This window comes from Symphodus melops, assembly GCF_947650265.1.
Source record: "Symphodus melops genome assembly, chromosome: 12".
Taxonomy (NCBI): domain Eukaryota; kingdom Metazoa; phylum Chordata; class Actinopteri; order Labriformes; family Labridae; genus Symphodus; species Symphodus melops.
In genome coordinates this window covers 3,589,442-3,605,448 of record NC_136702.1, presented here as the reverse complement: position 1 = coordinate 3,605,448, position 16,007 = coordinate 3,589,442, and the positions used below count along the sequence as shown (strand labels likewise).

General features: G+C 42.4%; 1 protein-coding gene across 5 annotated transcripts in view; it reads right to left on the bottom strand.

Moving 5' to 3' along the window:
• sema5ba (sema domain, seven thrombospondin repeats (type 1 and type 1-like), transmembrane domain (TM) and short cytoplasmic domain, (semaphorin) 5Ba) overlaps window positions 1-16,007 on the bottom strand; it is a 159,023-nt gene that overhangs the window by 27,848 nt on the left and 115,168 nt on the right. For all 5 annotated transcript variants that reach the window (XM_079356814.1, XM_079356815.1, XM_079356812.1 and 2 more), the window contains 4 exons: window positions 15,246-15,531; window positions 3,325-3,460; window positions 1,834-2,041; window positions 1,525-1,732 (listed from right to left, as the gene is read on the bottom strand). In XM_079356814.1, coding sequence (XP_079212940.1) covers window positions 1,525-1,732; window positions 1,834-2,041; window positions 3,325-3,460; window positions 15,246-15,531 — 838 coding nt within the window. The remainder of the gene's footprint in view (window positions 1-1,524; window positions 1,733-1,833; window positions 2,042-3,324; window positions 3,461-15,245; window positions 15,532-16,007) is intronic.

Below are 16,007 nucleotides of genomic sequence, written 5' to 3'. Positions count from 1 at the left end.
TGAGTAGACTGCCTCCCCTCCACACACACACACACACACACACACACACACACACACACACACACACACACACACACACACACACACACACACACACACACACACACACACACACACACACACACACACACACACACACACACACACACACACACACACACACACACACACACACACACACACACACACACACACACACACGAACAATATTAAGATATTTGTATGCTAAGATGAAGCTGACTTTGAAGGACCTAGGTGGCCAGAAGACGATCCTGATTCTGAGCACTGATGAGATACTGAAGGTTGGAGAAACAGCCGGTGAGCTCTCTCTCTCTCGTCCCCCCCCCCACCCCCACACCCCCCCCTCCCCGGAGAGACTCTGATTTTCACATGAATAACACCGAGGCTCGAGATGGAGGAGAAAAAGGCCTCTCTCTCTCTTTCTTTCTCTATTTCACTCTATCTGCTGCTTTGTAGCTTGCTGTTACACACATCCATGCCTTCAGAGAAACTTCTCTGGCAGTGTGTGAGGTAGCCTGACACACACTTTCGGTTCATCCTCTGATTCAAGCCAGAACTGTGCGTTTCTTTTTTTTTATTATGCAAAACTTCAAGACTGGAAAAAGTCAGGCACAACAATTAATTTCCCTGTAGTGTGAAGATAGAGCCCAGTTCATTTGTCGTGTTCCATAAGGTCTCTAATGATAATAGGCAAGGTCTGTGAAACATTCATCCTAGTAGAGGACAGATAATTACCCTCAAAGAGGACCAACAGGTTAAAATTAATCCACCGCAAAAAAAAAAAAGCATCAAATGCACAATTAAATACACACAGCTTGTATTGCACAGATGACTTTAATGGGTGATGACTCCTGTCTCTTGTTTGGCTTTGTTTCAATGCCAAGAGAGATCAGATAGAATGGCAACCAACCAAGAACCATTTCAGAACTGAACCAGGGACGCCACAATCCCAGATGCATCGTTAGAGCAAGCCCAGGTCCATTTATTCTACATAACCAAGGTGAAGCAGCCCAGAGCAAAAGAGCCAGCATTGTTCAGTCTTTGATTGAACATAACCGAGCTTTAAATATTTACCTTTGGAGACACTTGTTACACTCTGTTTCTAAAGTCTCCTCGTCTGTGGCAGGCCTTAGTGTTTCTATGGATGGTAAATGAAGTGCGCTTATGTGGCACTAGTTTTACCTCCACTCAAAGCATCACTCGTTCACACTTTAATACACTGATGGAAGAGGCTGCAATGCACAGATCAGCTTTGGATTCACTGTGAACCAAGAGGGAGCCAGAGTTTAAACTGCGAATATAGTTATGAGAAGATCCGCTCTACCTCTGAGCCACGGCCAACCCCGATCTTAGATCCAACAATCAATGTGACCATCAATAATTCTGTCATTTATCTGTACTTAAAAAAAAAAGAAAAAAATCCACCTTCCACATTGACTCCTTAGTCAATTGTACTAAATGGTAATTGTAATAAATGTAAGTCCTGGTTTGTTCTGTACTCACGTCTCAGTTTTGTAGGTGGAACATCTCTCCAGCGGGATCTTTAGCACTCTGTTATTGAGTCCAACAAAGAGAGACCTGTCGCTGTGCAGGATCTGCAGACTCAAGATTGGTTCTCGCACCCCCGACGGGAGAAGCTCCATCTCCTCCAGGTAACATCCCTGTAGGTTCTTGTTGGGCGTAGCCAGTGCCTTTAAGATGGTGCCATATTCTGATTGGACAATGATAAGAAGACGTATCGAATAAAATCTCCCGTGCACAGACAAAGCAATGTTCAGGTGTGTCCGAGTTCATTTCTCCTCTTTGACCCACCTGTGCTGATGTACATGACGTGGTAGAGGGTGTCCATGCCCTGAACGATGTCCACGACCAAGTTGGAGAACCGAACGTCATCTTGCATGACCAGAGGATCGACAGACTCCGGCTGGACCACGTCATTCATCAGGTAGAGCCGCTGGGCGTCCTGCAGACTGCGCTCCGTCAAACCCTCATTTGGACCTTCGTCATCTATCGTTCCACACTGGAAACACGGGGATAAAGAAGAGAGAGACGTTAATAGGGATGAGTGGAGGACGTGAAACACCAAACAAACAAAAGTATCTCACAGGCCCGGTCTAAATCGATACAAGGGACTGGATACGGTATCAATCTTTAATTCTACTCTCAGTGATTTGCAACTTTTTCAGGGGAGCAAGAACACAGCGTGATAATGATGTGACCGCAGCAGTTTATTGAGACACTGCAGAAGAGTGAATATGAAATGACAGCCTTCGCGAGGCTTTGTTTGAGCAGCAGAGCTCAGTTGTGTGTTTCAGCTTCGGCTCTTTCTTTGGGAGTTGAAATGAGCGATTGATCCGCTGGTGGAATCCATTTTTGGGCGACAGAGCAGTAGATGGTTTTGGAGCAATGATTTTTCAATTTAAGAAAGTATCTGACGTCTATATGAAAAGAAACTCAATTTCTATAGCATTGTATGAATTGATTTGCACTTGTTTTGTTATATTTGGCCTTTGTGAAATAATGATCAGTCCTTACAGGCTGGTTTGTATCCAAAAATGTTACTGCAGTGTCTTTAACTGTGCTTTACACTTTACCTGTACTTTATAACCACTGTGGTGTTATTTAGTGATCTTCATAACATTAGGCACTTTTAAGAAAGAAAACATATGAGTTAAAGAATCTGGAGAAACATGAAACCATCTTCTCTTTGCCTCTAACCCACGCTGAATGCTTTCATGTTACTTTTTTCTCTCTGCTGGTTTGAGTTTCCTCGGTAACGTAACTTCCTGAAACCGTTCATAGCAGCGCTGCCAGCAAAGCACTCGACACCAAATGGTTTAAGATACTGGATTAGAGACGAATTTAGTAAAGCCGTTTCGGTAAATATCCAACGGGAATTTTCTCAGGAGTTCTACACCCTGCCGGAAAAGACATGTTCTTGGAAATCAAAGAGATTTCTTCTGTGCATACAAGGATATTAGTTTGTTTGGGGCTTGATTTGACTTTGTTCTGAATCTCATCATCCGCAGTCATTAGTACAATTGGCACGCTTTGTTTCAGCTGGAATTTAGTGACTTGTTGTGATGATTAGATGCATTTAGGTTCAATTTCTGTGATCAAGTTTAAACTAAGTGTTTGGAGTTAATCCATATAATATAAACAAATGTGCAGTTTTGGGCTAGATTGAGAAATCACTCATTTTCAGTTCCCTTTTCCATTAAGTACAAGCTGAATTTGAATGAAAGAGACAAACGTGGACTGATGTCGCTGCCGTTTGAATTGCTTTAACGTGTTTAGACTAACCTGGAAGTTGTGGATGGGGTTGGGTGTGGGAAGCCAGGTGGAGCGAGGGTTCTCCTGGGAGCGGAAGGGCCCGTTGAAGGCCTGGGTGATGGCGCTCAGGTTGAAGGCACACACCGCGGAGGCTGCAATGCTGTTGCTTTATGGGGCGATCGACAGGAGAGACGAGACGGCCGGGTGGGAAGAAAGCGAGGGGAAAACAGAGGGCAGGAAGAGATGGAGAGGAAGATATTAATTCAACAATAATATTCATAACAGTTTACATGTTTGCAGTGAAATGTGAAGCTGTATCAGAAATCAGCAGCGACCAGCTGTGTAATAAAGCCGGTTTGTAATGTGTTCCATCCTCTTAATGGAAGTCCTATCATTTATACCGGCACTAAACAGGCGCTACGTGGCTGCCTTGCTTTGGCTGCAGGCTAAGCTATGATATCAACACGGCACAGTGAATGGGGACAGTATTAAGCCGAGGATACGGGAGGCAGGTGCACAGATTATGAGCTAACACACACACACACACACACACACACAGCTGCCACACTGGCGTCCCACACGAGAGTAAACCCTGACTAAACTGGCAGTGTGAGTAAAGTTATTACCGTGACGCTCTCAGGCCGTAATGTGCTGCAAGGTAATGAGTTTCTTAACTGCCTGCTACTGCTGACTGTTTTCTTCCTTATTTCCTGGACACCCAGCACAACAATTTGACTTTTTAGGACTCAATGAGCAGCATGCTGCCTCGGCATGGATGTGGGATGCTGATAAGACCGTCAGTTAGAAGATGATGAGATTTTACAGTGAGAGACAGACAGAAACAAAGATGGAGACAAATACTATCAACGAGAGAGAGAGAGAGAGAGAGAGAGAGAGAGAGAGAGAGAGAGAGAGAGAGAGAGAGAGAGAGAGAGAGAGAGAGAGAGAGAGAGAGAGAGAGAGAGAGAGAGAGAGAGAGAGAGAGAGAGAGAGAGAGAGAGAGAGAGAGAGGAACTACAGTATATTCAATGAAACATGATGCTTTATGAGATGTGTCAGTACCAGAAGAAGCTCCGGTCCAGTACAGTAGGACATTTTGGCTGCTTCCCCCTTGGGGTCCAACGAGTGTGAGTATATGATGTCTTAAAAAGTCTTTTACTTGTGAGAGGTCTCAAACCTGAGATGGCACTGTTTTTTATCAGCATTTTAAACTAAAAAAAATAATATTAAAAAAATTTCTATTACTTGATAATTCATGATATTTATGGAACACTAACAACAGCGTAGATGAATGCATTTACACACCTAATAGAAGATAAAAGGGGGAGCAGATGGAGAAATGCAAGTTCAGAGAAATTTGGCATCGAGATACAAAAATACAGGGAATTGTTGGCAGGGTAAAAAAAAACTAGTTTTAAACTAAGGACATAGAGAGTGAAAGCCGTGAGTCCAATACGACATTAGGTGCACATTTGTGAGTGGTATCAAAGTGTCTTAAATGTGATTTAAAAAGTGTTCAGCAAATCTGATCAGAAAAATAACCAATTGATCAATTTTAACCCAAAGAAATAATCTGTACATGTTCTGGGTACATACGCAACTCTTTGACGTTCTCGGCCTTTGTCATGTTGTCAAAAATGAAAAACAAACATCTTGTGTTCATGGATTAAACCCTTGTTTTTGTGTATTTCTTTGGGCAATTTATCTTTTTTTTTTGTAGAGTTTCTGGCATCACATATCCCATCATGCTTTGCAAATAGGAATTGAGGTTTCGCCATGAAGACACAGAATAAGTTGTGCACTGCACCTGCACTTTCTTTCTCCCTCTAACTGCTTTCACTTGGAGGAGAGCTACACCACAAGCATTCCTGCTGGTTTGGCTTCTTGCAGGTTTTGTTCTGCATGAATTCATTAAAAGTCACAAATCAATGGAGAGCTTTTGAAACAGAAGGTGGTTTTCTTATATGAGGTTGTTGCTCCTTCCGGACCTTACTCTGCAACCATCCATCCGTGATCTATATCAGTTTTCCCGTTTGGGGTCGTGGAGGACTGGAGCTGATCCCAGCTGTCACTGGGCGATACACACTGGACTGTTCACCTGTCAATCACAGGGCTGACATTTAAAGACAGACAAGCAGCCACACAGAGACCTCATTAACCTAACGAGCATGTCTTTGGACTGTGGGAGGAACCCGGAGAGAACTCAAGCATGCACGTTAAGGACATGCAAACTCCACACAGAGAGGCCCGTCCAACTGGGATTTGAACCAGGAACATTCTCTGTGTGAGGCTCTGCATGACCATGCAGCCCTTTACTGTGCAATCTACTTCTCATTTCATCTAAGCTTTATCTTTACCTGCATCAAAGTAAAAAACGTTCACTGCAAAGTTGATCCCTGAGCCGAGCAGTATGCGCCAAAGATTTGTAATCAAAACACCGACTTTTACCCTTAAAATATTTGAAAGACATTTCTAATCATTTCAGAGCTTTCTCCAGTTCAGGATTTCGAGAAAACGCATGAGTTCTGTCATGACCACGGGGAGGCATTGAGCTCCACAGCTCCAAATGAGTTCATGTAACACAGCGAGGGAGACCAAGCAAGCGGCCCGCTGACTGACTCACAGGACGCAGAGGAGAACAGCCCCCTGGACTTCAGCAAAAGGGAACTTTTCGTCTTTTTTTTTTTTCCTTTCTCCTTTTCAATGGCTCCAGTGGAGAAAAGAACGACAGAGCGAGAGTGTGTAAATCAGAGAGGGAGTGCTGTGGTGAACCAGCAGTAACCAAATCCCAACCAGTAGGAAACCACAGGCAAACGAGCTGCAGTACGAGAGCAGCAGCCACAACAGTTTAACACACTTCGACATTGCAGGAAGTAGAACTGTGGGTTTGTGGCTTTCCTGCAGTGACAACTCGCATAAAAGCCTTATAGATTATTTGAGGTCTATTCTGACAGCGTGTTGCTGCACATGACGCCAGGAGGAACAGCGTACTGGGAGGAATACAGGCCATCCCACTAATGGAAGCAGCACATATGTCTTGAGTCAGCTTAAAAGCCCGGGAAAGTGAAGGGAAGCCGTTTGACATCTGCCATGTTGTTGCCTCTGCTCTCTGAGGCCCACTGCTATGATGATCACTTTTATTATGAGTGAGGCTGTTTCTTCGAGTGAGTCATCTTATCCCAACAGCCTGATCCTGCCACTGTTTGTCCTTTAAAATACTTCTTGATTATCTGTCTTGTTTCACATAACTCATATGTGCAATCTTACCTTTGTTTTTCTCTCTTGTGCTGTGAGCTAATCTGTTCAAGCTTTTATATATTTTATTTTTCATTTCCTTATATATACAGTATGCTACCAAGAAGCAGATGAGCAGGTACTGCTTACTCACGAGTGCAGCTTTATATTAGAACATTGTGTTTTTTATGTAATGACACATTACATTTGGCTAAGTAATGAAATACTTCTGTAGTCAAAGTCCAAAGGCTGAGGAGATTCTGTGATAGATTTGTTTGGTTTGGTTTTTCATCTCTTCAAACTCTTTAATTGTCATTTTTGGGCGCGTTTTGATTTTCTGTGACATTATTTAAATCACTAAGAACATCATAGGGAAGTAACAGCGAGAGGAGAGGATTCATTGAACTATCCTAACCATTGTGTCTGCTTCAACCCGACACAAGAATCTCTTCTTCTACTGCACTGATCTGACGGATCTTTGCAGTTTTTATGGTGAGTTGAACGTGTTTTTGTCGTTAGCGAAAGGTGGTATCTGCTGCAGATATGCAACATGTCAGCGCTCACTGTGGAGGAACTTGGCTTCATCTTGGTACAACAGGAGGAGGCTGAGGTGTGTCGTTCATCTTATCATACAGTCCAACAGTTCCTCCTCATATTTTGTTTACTACAACTAAAGTCAAATACTATTTCATTCTGCTTTGACGGTTTCTGTCGTCTCTCAGGATCTATCGACAGTAAAAAAAAAAAAAAAGACATCCCTCATTCTTTAAGCAGGTTTGATACCCAGGATGCATCACTGCAGACGTCAGGACAGTTTTTCACCCGAGCTGCTAGATCAGCCCAGACACGTGAGAACATGTAATAAACTCCTCACGCTGCCTGGATGTTTGTCTCTGTCTGAGCTACAGCCAGGACACATCAGCACACCCGTGAGTCTGTCTGCTAAACATTAATGTCTGATATGATATCTTTTTCAATAACCTTATCTTTATACGCCTTCCCTCAAAAGCCACGCTCCTCACTTCAGGTGCACGAGCGCCACTGCTCCAGAAGCGGACCTCTGCTCATCAATAGTGCATAGAAACGACGTCGTCTCATGTCTCAGTCAGCGCTGAATAAACACTAAACTTTCATCATAATACAGGTAAGAAAAAAAGAGACATGACTATTTTACAATGAACAGGCAAAGACAAACTCACAGTATAAACTCCGTCATCAGTGACGCGCTGTGAGTGTGAGCGAGTGTTCGCAAGGGGTAAAGAACGAGCAGGGAGACAGGGAGGCGTGTGATTGGTTCATCAGATTGGCACCTCATGGCAGACACTGGTCAAAGTTTTTACAGGCTTAAAATTTCTACATATGACAGATTTTCTTTGTTCCTTTTTCAAAGCACAAAAATTATTAATTTCTTTCAGGACTGAAGACAATTTTAACCAAAATCTTAAAAAAGATTGGATCTGGAGAAAATGACCAACCTTGCCGCTAACTGCTTTTCAGCTTCTGTGCCTAACCTCATTTTCAGTGGAAAAAAAAGGAACAGCTCAAACGACATTAAGGCCAATGTTTCACCCTCAGTGAATACCTGCAGCACAGCAGAAAAAGGAAAAGGGCCCACTCAGCAGAGCTGCATGACTGCAGGGACCACAGATTGAACCAGGGCTGCCAAGATTATCCATACATATTTTTATACCGCACAACAATACGCCAGCAAATGCAACAGCTTTGGCCCCAAACAGTCACTATCAGTAGTAGCAGGCCGAGTCAGCAACACCTACACTGAGCAAGAGAGCAGCACTTCAGGTAGAATAGATATCCATGTGTTGGATTTCAGATTTTATAAAAGAGCTCCACATTCATGCCATTTTTAAGAAACATTCGGGGGGGGATGGTTTTGCTTTGGTGCTTTTGGAATTTGAACTTAATTTGACGTATTTCTCAAGTATTTCTAATCAAATGCAAACTGAACCGAAGTGAGGGAACCCAAACAGAATGCCAAAAAGTGGGTGCAGTTTAAAAAATTACCGTGAAAGGAATGATAAATAAAACGCGGATGCAAAAGAAGCAAAAACCTGTCAGACTGTGTTCAGATCAGTCCCAGAATTCTACTCGGGGACAGAAGTTCATTTCAAGGTAGAGACGATGTCAGTAAGCCGATATGACGGGAAGAGAGCGTTGAGTAAAATGAGAAATATTATGCAGGTATGAGGCTCTCTCTTCACGCTGCTGCCCAGCATATCATTTATCATCCATGTCAGCTCTGACCTCACTTCCAGTCAGTCACATATTTTCCACAGGCTTTAGGAGAGCCCTCAGAGGTGTTCTTAGCACATGTCAGCTAGCACATAATCAGTGTTGTTTTTCATGAATGTCAAACCCAACTTCAGTCACTATGAAGCTTTTTACAGCAAAAGCTTGTGTTTATTTAGCATTTCAGCCTGACACCATGTTGCAGTAAGTCTATTTCTCTTGGTAATTTATTTTATGCTTTTTTTTTTACCATAGCCAGTCCTTAATGAGCAATATCACCTCTCTTACTTCATTTTCATTTGACATGAAAGTGAACATTTTTCCTCTGAGGAGAAAAAAAAACAAACAAGTAATGTTTTTCATCATGATCAAAGTAATATGATGAGATCAGGGTTGTGTTTTTTTCCCCAGTAAGATGACTTAAGGCTCCGTATTTTCCATCAGAGTTGTTTATACGGTAATGTGATGGAACAGCTTTAAAACTTGTGAGTGGAATTAGAAAACGTAAGGTCTAATTGTTGCTCTCTCGTCCAGCAGAGCTTGAACAGATGTGTTGAGATGTCAATGTTTGTGCACTTTACACTTGTTTCTGACTTATACTATGTTTTTATGCACGTGTTAAAATGTCTTCTAAATCTTCAATTGTAAACGGAATTGAGCATGTAAAGCGCTTTTCTAATCTTCTGACTACTCAAAAGACTTTTACACTGTCACACCTACTTATTTGTGTCCACTAACACACAGATGGCACTATGTAAAGTGACCATCAGTATTAATTGATCCCATTCACACACATGCATACGCAGCTAATGAAGCAGCAGGAACATTTCAGGTTTGAGTGCCTTGCCAAAGGACACATTGGATGTGTTGCTGCAGGAGCTTGGGATCGAACCCCCAACCTCTACAAACTGTACACACTGGACAACTCAAAGCATGCAGTCAGTTCTCCTAGCATGACATGACTCCTGGACAGCTGCCTCGAAGCTTTGATTAGAGAAAAAGCAGAAAGTCCTCACGCTTCAGAAGGAGGAAGGTGCAGTTATTTAGCAGTTGTTCCTCTCAGATAATAAACACACAAAAAAAAGTCACTCATTATCCATAAGTGGGCCATTTGTTTTTGCACTGGTCCTTATCCCGCCCCCTCACTCTCAGCTATGTGACCCTCTAAGAACTGTTGAAGAGGCGGGGTCACAGAAGGCTCCCAGAAACAGATAAGGATGCTCATAATTAGCAACAGCAGTGCTGACACCTTGAGTGGGAGAATCTGTGCCGCTCTGGACCACGACACAGGGACTCTGCCAATAAGAGCGCTCAGTTAATTAAAAGACCTGGCCGTGCTCAGAGATCTTGAGTGCCTTCATTCAGATGGAATGCTAAAACCGTCTTCCACAGCTGCACTTGTAAAATTCACCTCTCCTCCTCTTTGTGCGGATCGATTGTTCATATTTAAATGATTGATTAACTCATTTTGTTTTTTCAGAAAAGGTCCCGTTAAGCTTCTGAAATCAGACACGTAGTATCTTTTGTTGCTCCTGAGCTCTTCAGTGACGGTAAAAGCAACCTTTATGTTCGCTTGCTTTTTTGTTGTTGTGCTTTAACGCAGAGCAGTTTCAAACAAACTCAGTGTTAGGAGGTCATATTTAACATTTGACAGTTGTTGAGACTTTGTTGTTCAGACGCAAAAGACCAAAACCATGGATCTCACATTTCTTTGGCAGATGCCCCGGTAAAATGTTTCCTGATTAATGAATACTTTCTTAAAGTTGTTTTTCATTTCACCATCAACGTGCAGATTTGGATAAAACCAAAACTTTTGACACTTCTAACTTATTTTAATGTTCTTTGGTATCGAAAACAGAACCCACACTTTACTCAAAAGTTTCAACAAACTGAAGAGAGAGAGCACAAACACAATAAGGTGCAGAATGTTGCCGATGTGTTTGTGCAATTTTATCAACAATATCCTGAACTACTTTGGTTCTTACTTTTTCTAGTAAGTAAAAAATATACAACTTTTGAGTGTTTTCCCTTTCAGTTGACTAAGTGGAAGTGTAGGTGTATTTGGAGAGTAGGAGGAGTACAGTATAGTTCAGACCCGAGTAGGGACAAAAACTGAAGAGATTTGTGTCTGTTCTTCACTCTGAATTTCTGTTTTTAATCTTAAATCTTTCAGCCAGTAAAGTATTGAAAAATATTTAGAGATGCTCATCAGTGTCTGAGCGGTAATGTCACATCTTCAGATTGCTTTTGGATTGGGTTTAATACCCAGCTAAAACTCAAACTCTTTATTCTTGATGTTTTTAATCACAGAAAACAGCATTCCTCACGTCCGACAATCTGGAACCATTTCTGCTAAATTGATGACCACAAACTTTTAATTTAAGATTTGGTTTAATTAGTAGTTTGCTAGGGTGAATATAAGACATGAGATGTCATCCTAGGCAGTCGCAGAGCATCATAGGATACATCTACAGAGAGAGAGGAGCTCATTTTGCACCGAGACCTCGACCAGATCGAAGGCCGACTGAGACGGTAAGTACTCTGTTCCAACTCTTGCTGCTCTGTTTTACAGCTCCAAACTCCAGGGAGCAGCTGTGAGCCTGTTCAATTTAGGCCAGACAGATGGAGACAGTGTTTGTGGTGATTGCATTAACATATCCAGCCCCGGCGAGGGAGGCAGTTTTGGAGGGACGGCCGACGAGTTGCCTTCGGAGAAGGAAGGGCAGGGAAGGAGGAGACAAAGAGCGACGACGACAAAAGCTTGGAGCGTGCTGATTTTTCTCATTACCGCTTTTCATTTCCTCTCCCGCCTTTTTCTCTCTTTTTCCCCCTGGCTTTCCCCCGTCTTCGTCTCTTTAACCATTCCTCACTCCCCCCCCACCCCCCATCTATCGCTAAAGATGGCTGCAGGCACGTGGAAAGCAGCCATGTGGTGGTGCAGCTTAGCAGGTGAGAGAGCAGAAGGTGAGAGGCTGGATTCAGCCTCTCCCCTGACAGAGCACTGAATACATCTGAATACCAAACACTATTTCTGCCTATGTACACAAGCATAGACTGATGCCCACACAAAAACATGCCATATTCTCCCAATTCAGTCCATGAAGATGCTTTATAGACACCTGTCGCAGGTCTGACGATACCAGAGAGAGAGAGAGAGAGAGAGAGAGAGAGATGACGTGTGGGTCAGATTTTAACCACCCTCCTGCCCACACAAAAACGCGCCATATGCTCAGAATTCAATCCATAAAGACACTTTGCAGAACATTTTGCAGATCTGACGATACCAGATTTGACTTTGTAGATTACAAAGGCTGAAAAATGACACTGCAATGAAGCTTTTTCTCAGGAGGATCAACAAAAATCCATCTTGATATTTGCAATATATCTCAATTCCATTGACAGTGGAAACTGTTTTTGCAGAATTCAGCAGCACATGAAGTCTACTGTTTATTCCCTGAGTGAGTATTATCAGTATATTTCTTTGAGCTGGCTTTTCATTTCGCATTCCTCTCGTACTGTCTAGCCAGGTAGAGAGAGGTTTTTTTTAATATCTGATAAAGTGAGAGGCAGAGATCGTGCCTCAACAAAAAAATGGATGATTTAAGAAACAGCTATGTGAAAGAACAAAGGGGCCTGCAGCTCTTATGTTAACCCCAAAGTCCTTACTGTCTTTGCAGAGATCTGAAATAAAAAGGAGAATTTAGCCTTGGATTCAGTCCGTCCTAACTCCACTGTTATTGATCTCCTCATTACAGCTCTCTGAAAGACAGCACGTTTATATTTCCCCAAAGTGAACCAAGTTCCCAATCCAGTGCTTTGCTGATGGATGCTTGAGGCTGCAAGGGTCATCGAACTATGTGGTATAAAAATGATTGGGGTGAATGTACATCTCACAGATTGTTTTTTTTTTTTTGCCTTTCATCTGAGGTTTAAGAGATATAAAAGGGGAATGTTTGGGCCTGATGGTGAGTTGAGATAAAATGTCAAGAAGTCACCAAAAATAATCAGCCTTAATCCTTCGGAGACTATGAATATTTTCGAAAGATTTCCAGAGCAATCTGCGGCGTAATTATGCACAGCTCTATCTTTCCTGGAATCTTGTTCTGGATTAAAGAGTTGGACAGAGCTGAGTGACTCATGCTGCTGTCCTTTAAGAAGACAGGGAAAAAAAACCCCCAAAAAACGGGATGCATTTACACTTTTCTAAACCATAATAAAAAGCTCAACAAGAGCTCCGCACTGCACATGAAGTGTGTTACGCTCCCACCTGGAGCAATCAAACACCAGAGGGAGTGCGAGCCGGTCTGCACCTCCAGCGCGGCTGAGAGCTGCACGCATCCACACGGATCATTAGCAGCAACGGGGAGGCTGCAAACTCTGGGAAATTGTCTCTCTTTCCGTAAAGGTGGGAAGTGTCTGCGTACTTAAAAAGTGATGAGGACTGAATGAAAAGAAGTTGAAGTGTTTGTCACAGTTCTCTCCATTAATATTCTTGTCGGAGTTGAAAAGGCAGCACGGCTTGTTTTTTTTGTTGCGTTGTTCCTCCTTTTTACATTCAACAGAAGGGCAATGTTGAGGAGCAATGTACTGATAATGATACCATTACAATTGTTTTTACTTGCTATAAAATGAAAACTGCTACAGATGCTAAAAGGCTCCTGTGTGACGTCGAGATGAAGGTTGGTCTGTATTTACATTTGTGTGGAGTCTGTTTCACTTTGAATACAGCCAGAGGCAAAGAGAGGAAAAGCTCCCCGAAGTCGTTTCATCTCCACCCACACAAACATATACACACTAACACTCACACGTCCACACACTCACAAACACACACACACACACACACACTGATCTAATTAAAATGATAAATGTCAGGGAAGTTAAAACCTTTTTTCTAAGTATTCCCACCGCTATATTTTACTGAAACTGAGATAACGCAGATAAATTGGATTCAATATCAGGTTTCTGTTATTCATGCTTAGGAAATGAAAACTCCAGAGTTTTCCTATTTTCAACAGTTAAAGAGACACATGGCTTACAACAGCAGGTATGAACACAAAGTGAACAACTGGAGATACAAATGTTTCATACTAATCTGATTATCAAAACCTTTTTTCAATCAATCACATTTTTTTTTTACAATTCAAAAATTCATTTAGCAGACAAAACCATTATCAAACAAAATCACCTTCATCATGAAGGTCGTAGGTGTTTATGAAAGAGCCGGGGGGTCTTTAGCTTTTTCTTAAAGGCGCAGAGTGACTCTGCAGATCGAATGTTTGGAAGTCCATGTTATGGCGCAAGAGATTAAAGACTCGTTGTTATATTATCTCCAAAAACCCAACACGAATCCGTCATGAGCACTCAGCAACATGTAGGAAGAAAGACGTCCTTTCAGAGGCAGAAACCTCGAGCAGACTCACGATGAGCAGCTGTCGAGTTTTCTTCTCCTATTTATCACTTCTCATCTCTTGATTTGAATACAACTTTAAATACTTCAATCTTTTTCACTGGACTTCTTTAAGTCATGATTGTGAGTTTGGAGCTCTAATAAATTGAGCCCTTTAACCCCTTCAGTCCCACCGTTTCAATTCATTTTTCTCACCTGTAAGGTTTTATCATTTGATTTTTTTTTCCGTTAATGTCAGAAGTATGAATTTCTATCCTCAGTCGTTGTTTTTTTCCCATCATGAGGACTCCTTTATCTGGTACTGGCAGAATTAGGCTCCCATAAAAAGCACGCTTTGTGGATTTCCAGGGTTTTAAATAAAAATAAGGTACTTTTGTGTTTAATAGATTACTGCTCAGAAGTCATAATTATTAAGGTTACAGCTTTAATATATTTTCAGTGATACTTTTGTCAGGTTTTTATTCATCTCTTGGTGTGCATTGGTTCTCTTGCAGATTTGATAAACCGCAGAGGAATCTGACTCAGGCTTGAATACCAGGAACAGATCCTTTTGTTATGCAGAATTTTAATCAACATCTACTCCCCAACTCTCAGAGAGAAGACTCGCAGGGAGGCGCGAGGGCATTTCTTCTCAAGCTGTGCAGCACTGTTTAACAAATAGTTACTTTGGATAAAATAAAACTTGACCTGACCTTAAGAACACCGACAACAAAATGTTCTCAAGTAATTCTTAAGCGAGTAAATACGGCTCATACGTACTGTAAAAAGAAAAGAGTTTGAAGCCTTGTGCTTCGGTTTTTAATCAGTTTGATGGATTCCCTTATTACAATGTTGATGTATGCAAACGATCCTCTCCCCGATGTTTCACAGAACATCTTTGTACGTCATTACCGCCTACCTCTGAATATATATACAACTATTTGGCCAACTTGTTAGGAGAAACTAAAAATGTGGGACAGAAGGATTCAGAAAGGTCGGCATGTTGTGCATTTCAAGATTAACTATATGAATTCCCATGTGATCTTGAGAACGTGTGATTGCGCATGCAGGTCTGCCCACTCACACGTTGGTGGTGAAGATGCCGTAGATGAGGTCTTGCTCGGGCAGGTAGAAGGTGCTCTGCAGCTCGTTGTAGTAGAAGGGGATCTCTCCGGAGCGGGAGCAGTTGAGCCTCGCTTTCATGAAAGTGGTCCAAGTGTCCTCCAGGAGAAATCGACCGCCGATGTCGTTCTTGCAGACCCTCGCCACACGGGAATACACCGTCTTCCCGCAGTCGTGCTCCACTGCGTTCTCCCTCAGGAAGAAGAAGGTGAAGAGGCCGATGTCGTAGGCGGAGATGAAGTGGGGCTCTGCCAGGGGGAAAGAAGAGACGGATCATTACATGCAAGCTCTAGGGACACAGACATATTTGCAACGTTCATCTTCTACGTGGGAGCTTTGACCTCTTTATTCCTTATCATTGATCAGAATAAAGGCCAGAACATTCTCCTGCCTTGCTGCTTTAGGAGTGCTGGGAAAGAGCCTCAATGTCAAACGTGTAAATGAGAGAAGAAGAACGGGGAGGAGGAGGATAAAAAATGGTTACTAATAAATCGGTGTGATGTTTTGATGGTAAATCCATGGAGCTCCGTCTGTTCAACAGGATGCCCATGCTGCTTTTATTACCTCTGGTGACACAGCCAATTATTAATGGCCCTCCTTGCTCGGTCGGTTATCACACAAAGTGGACGAAAACGGGACGTTACTGTCGTCCTTTGTAAACACGCGACTCCTCACAGAACAGTTACTGCGAGCGTGCAGAGAAAACAAGTCCTTGTTTTTCCTC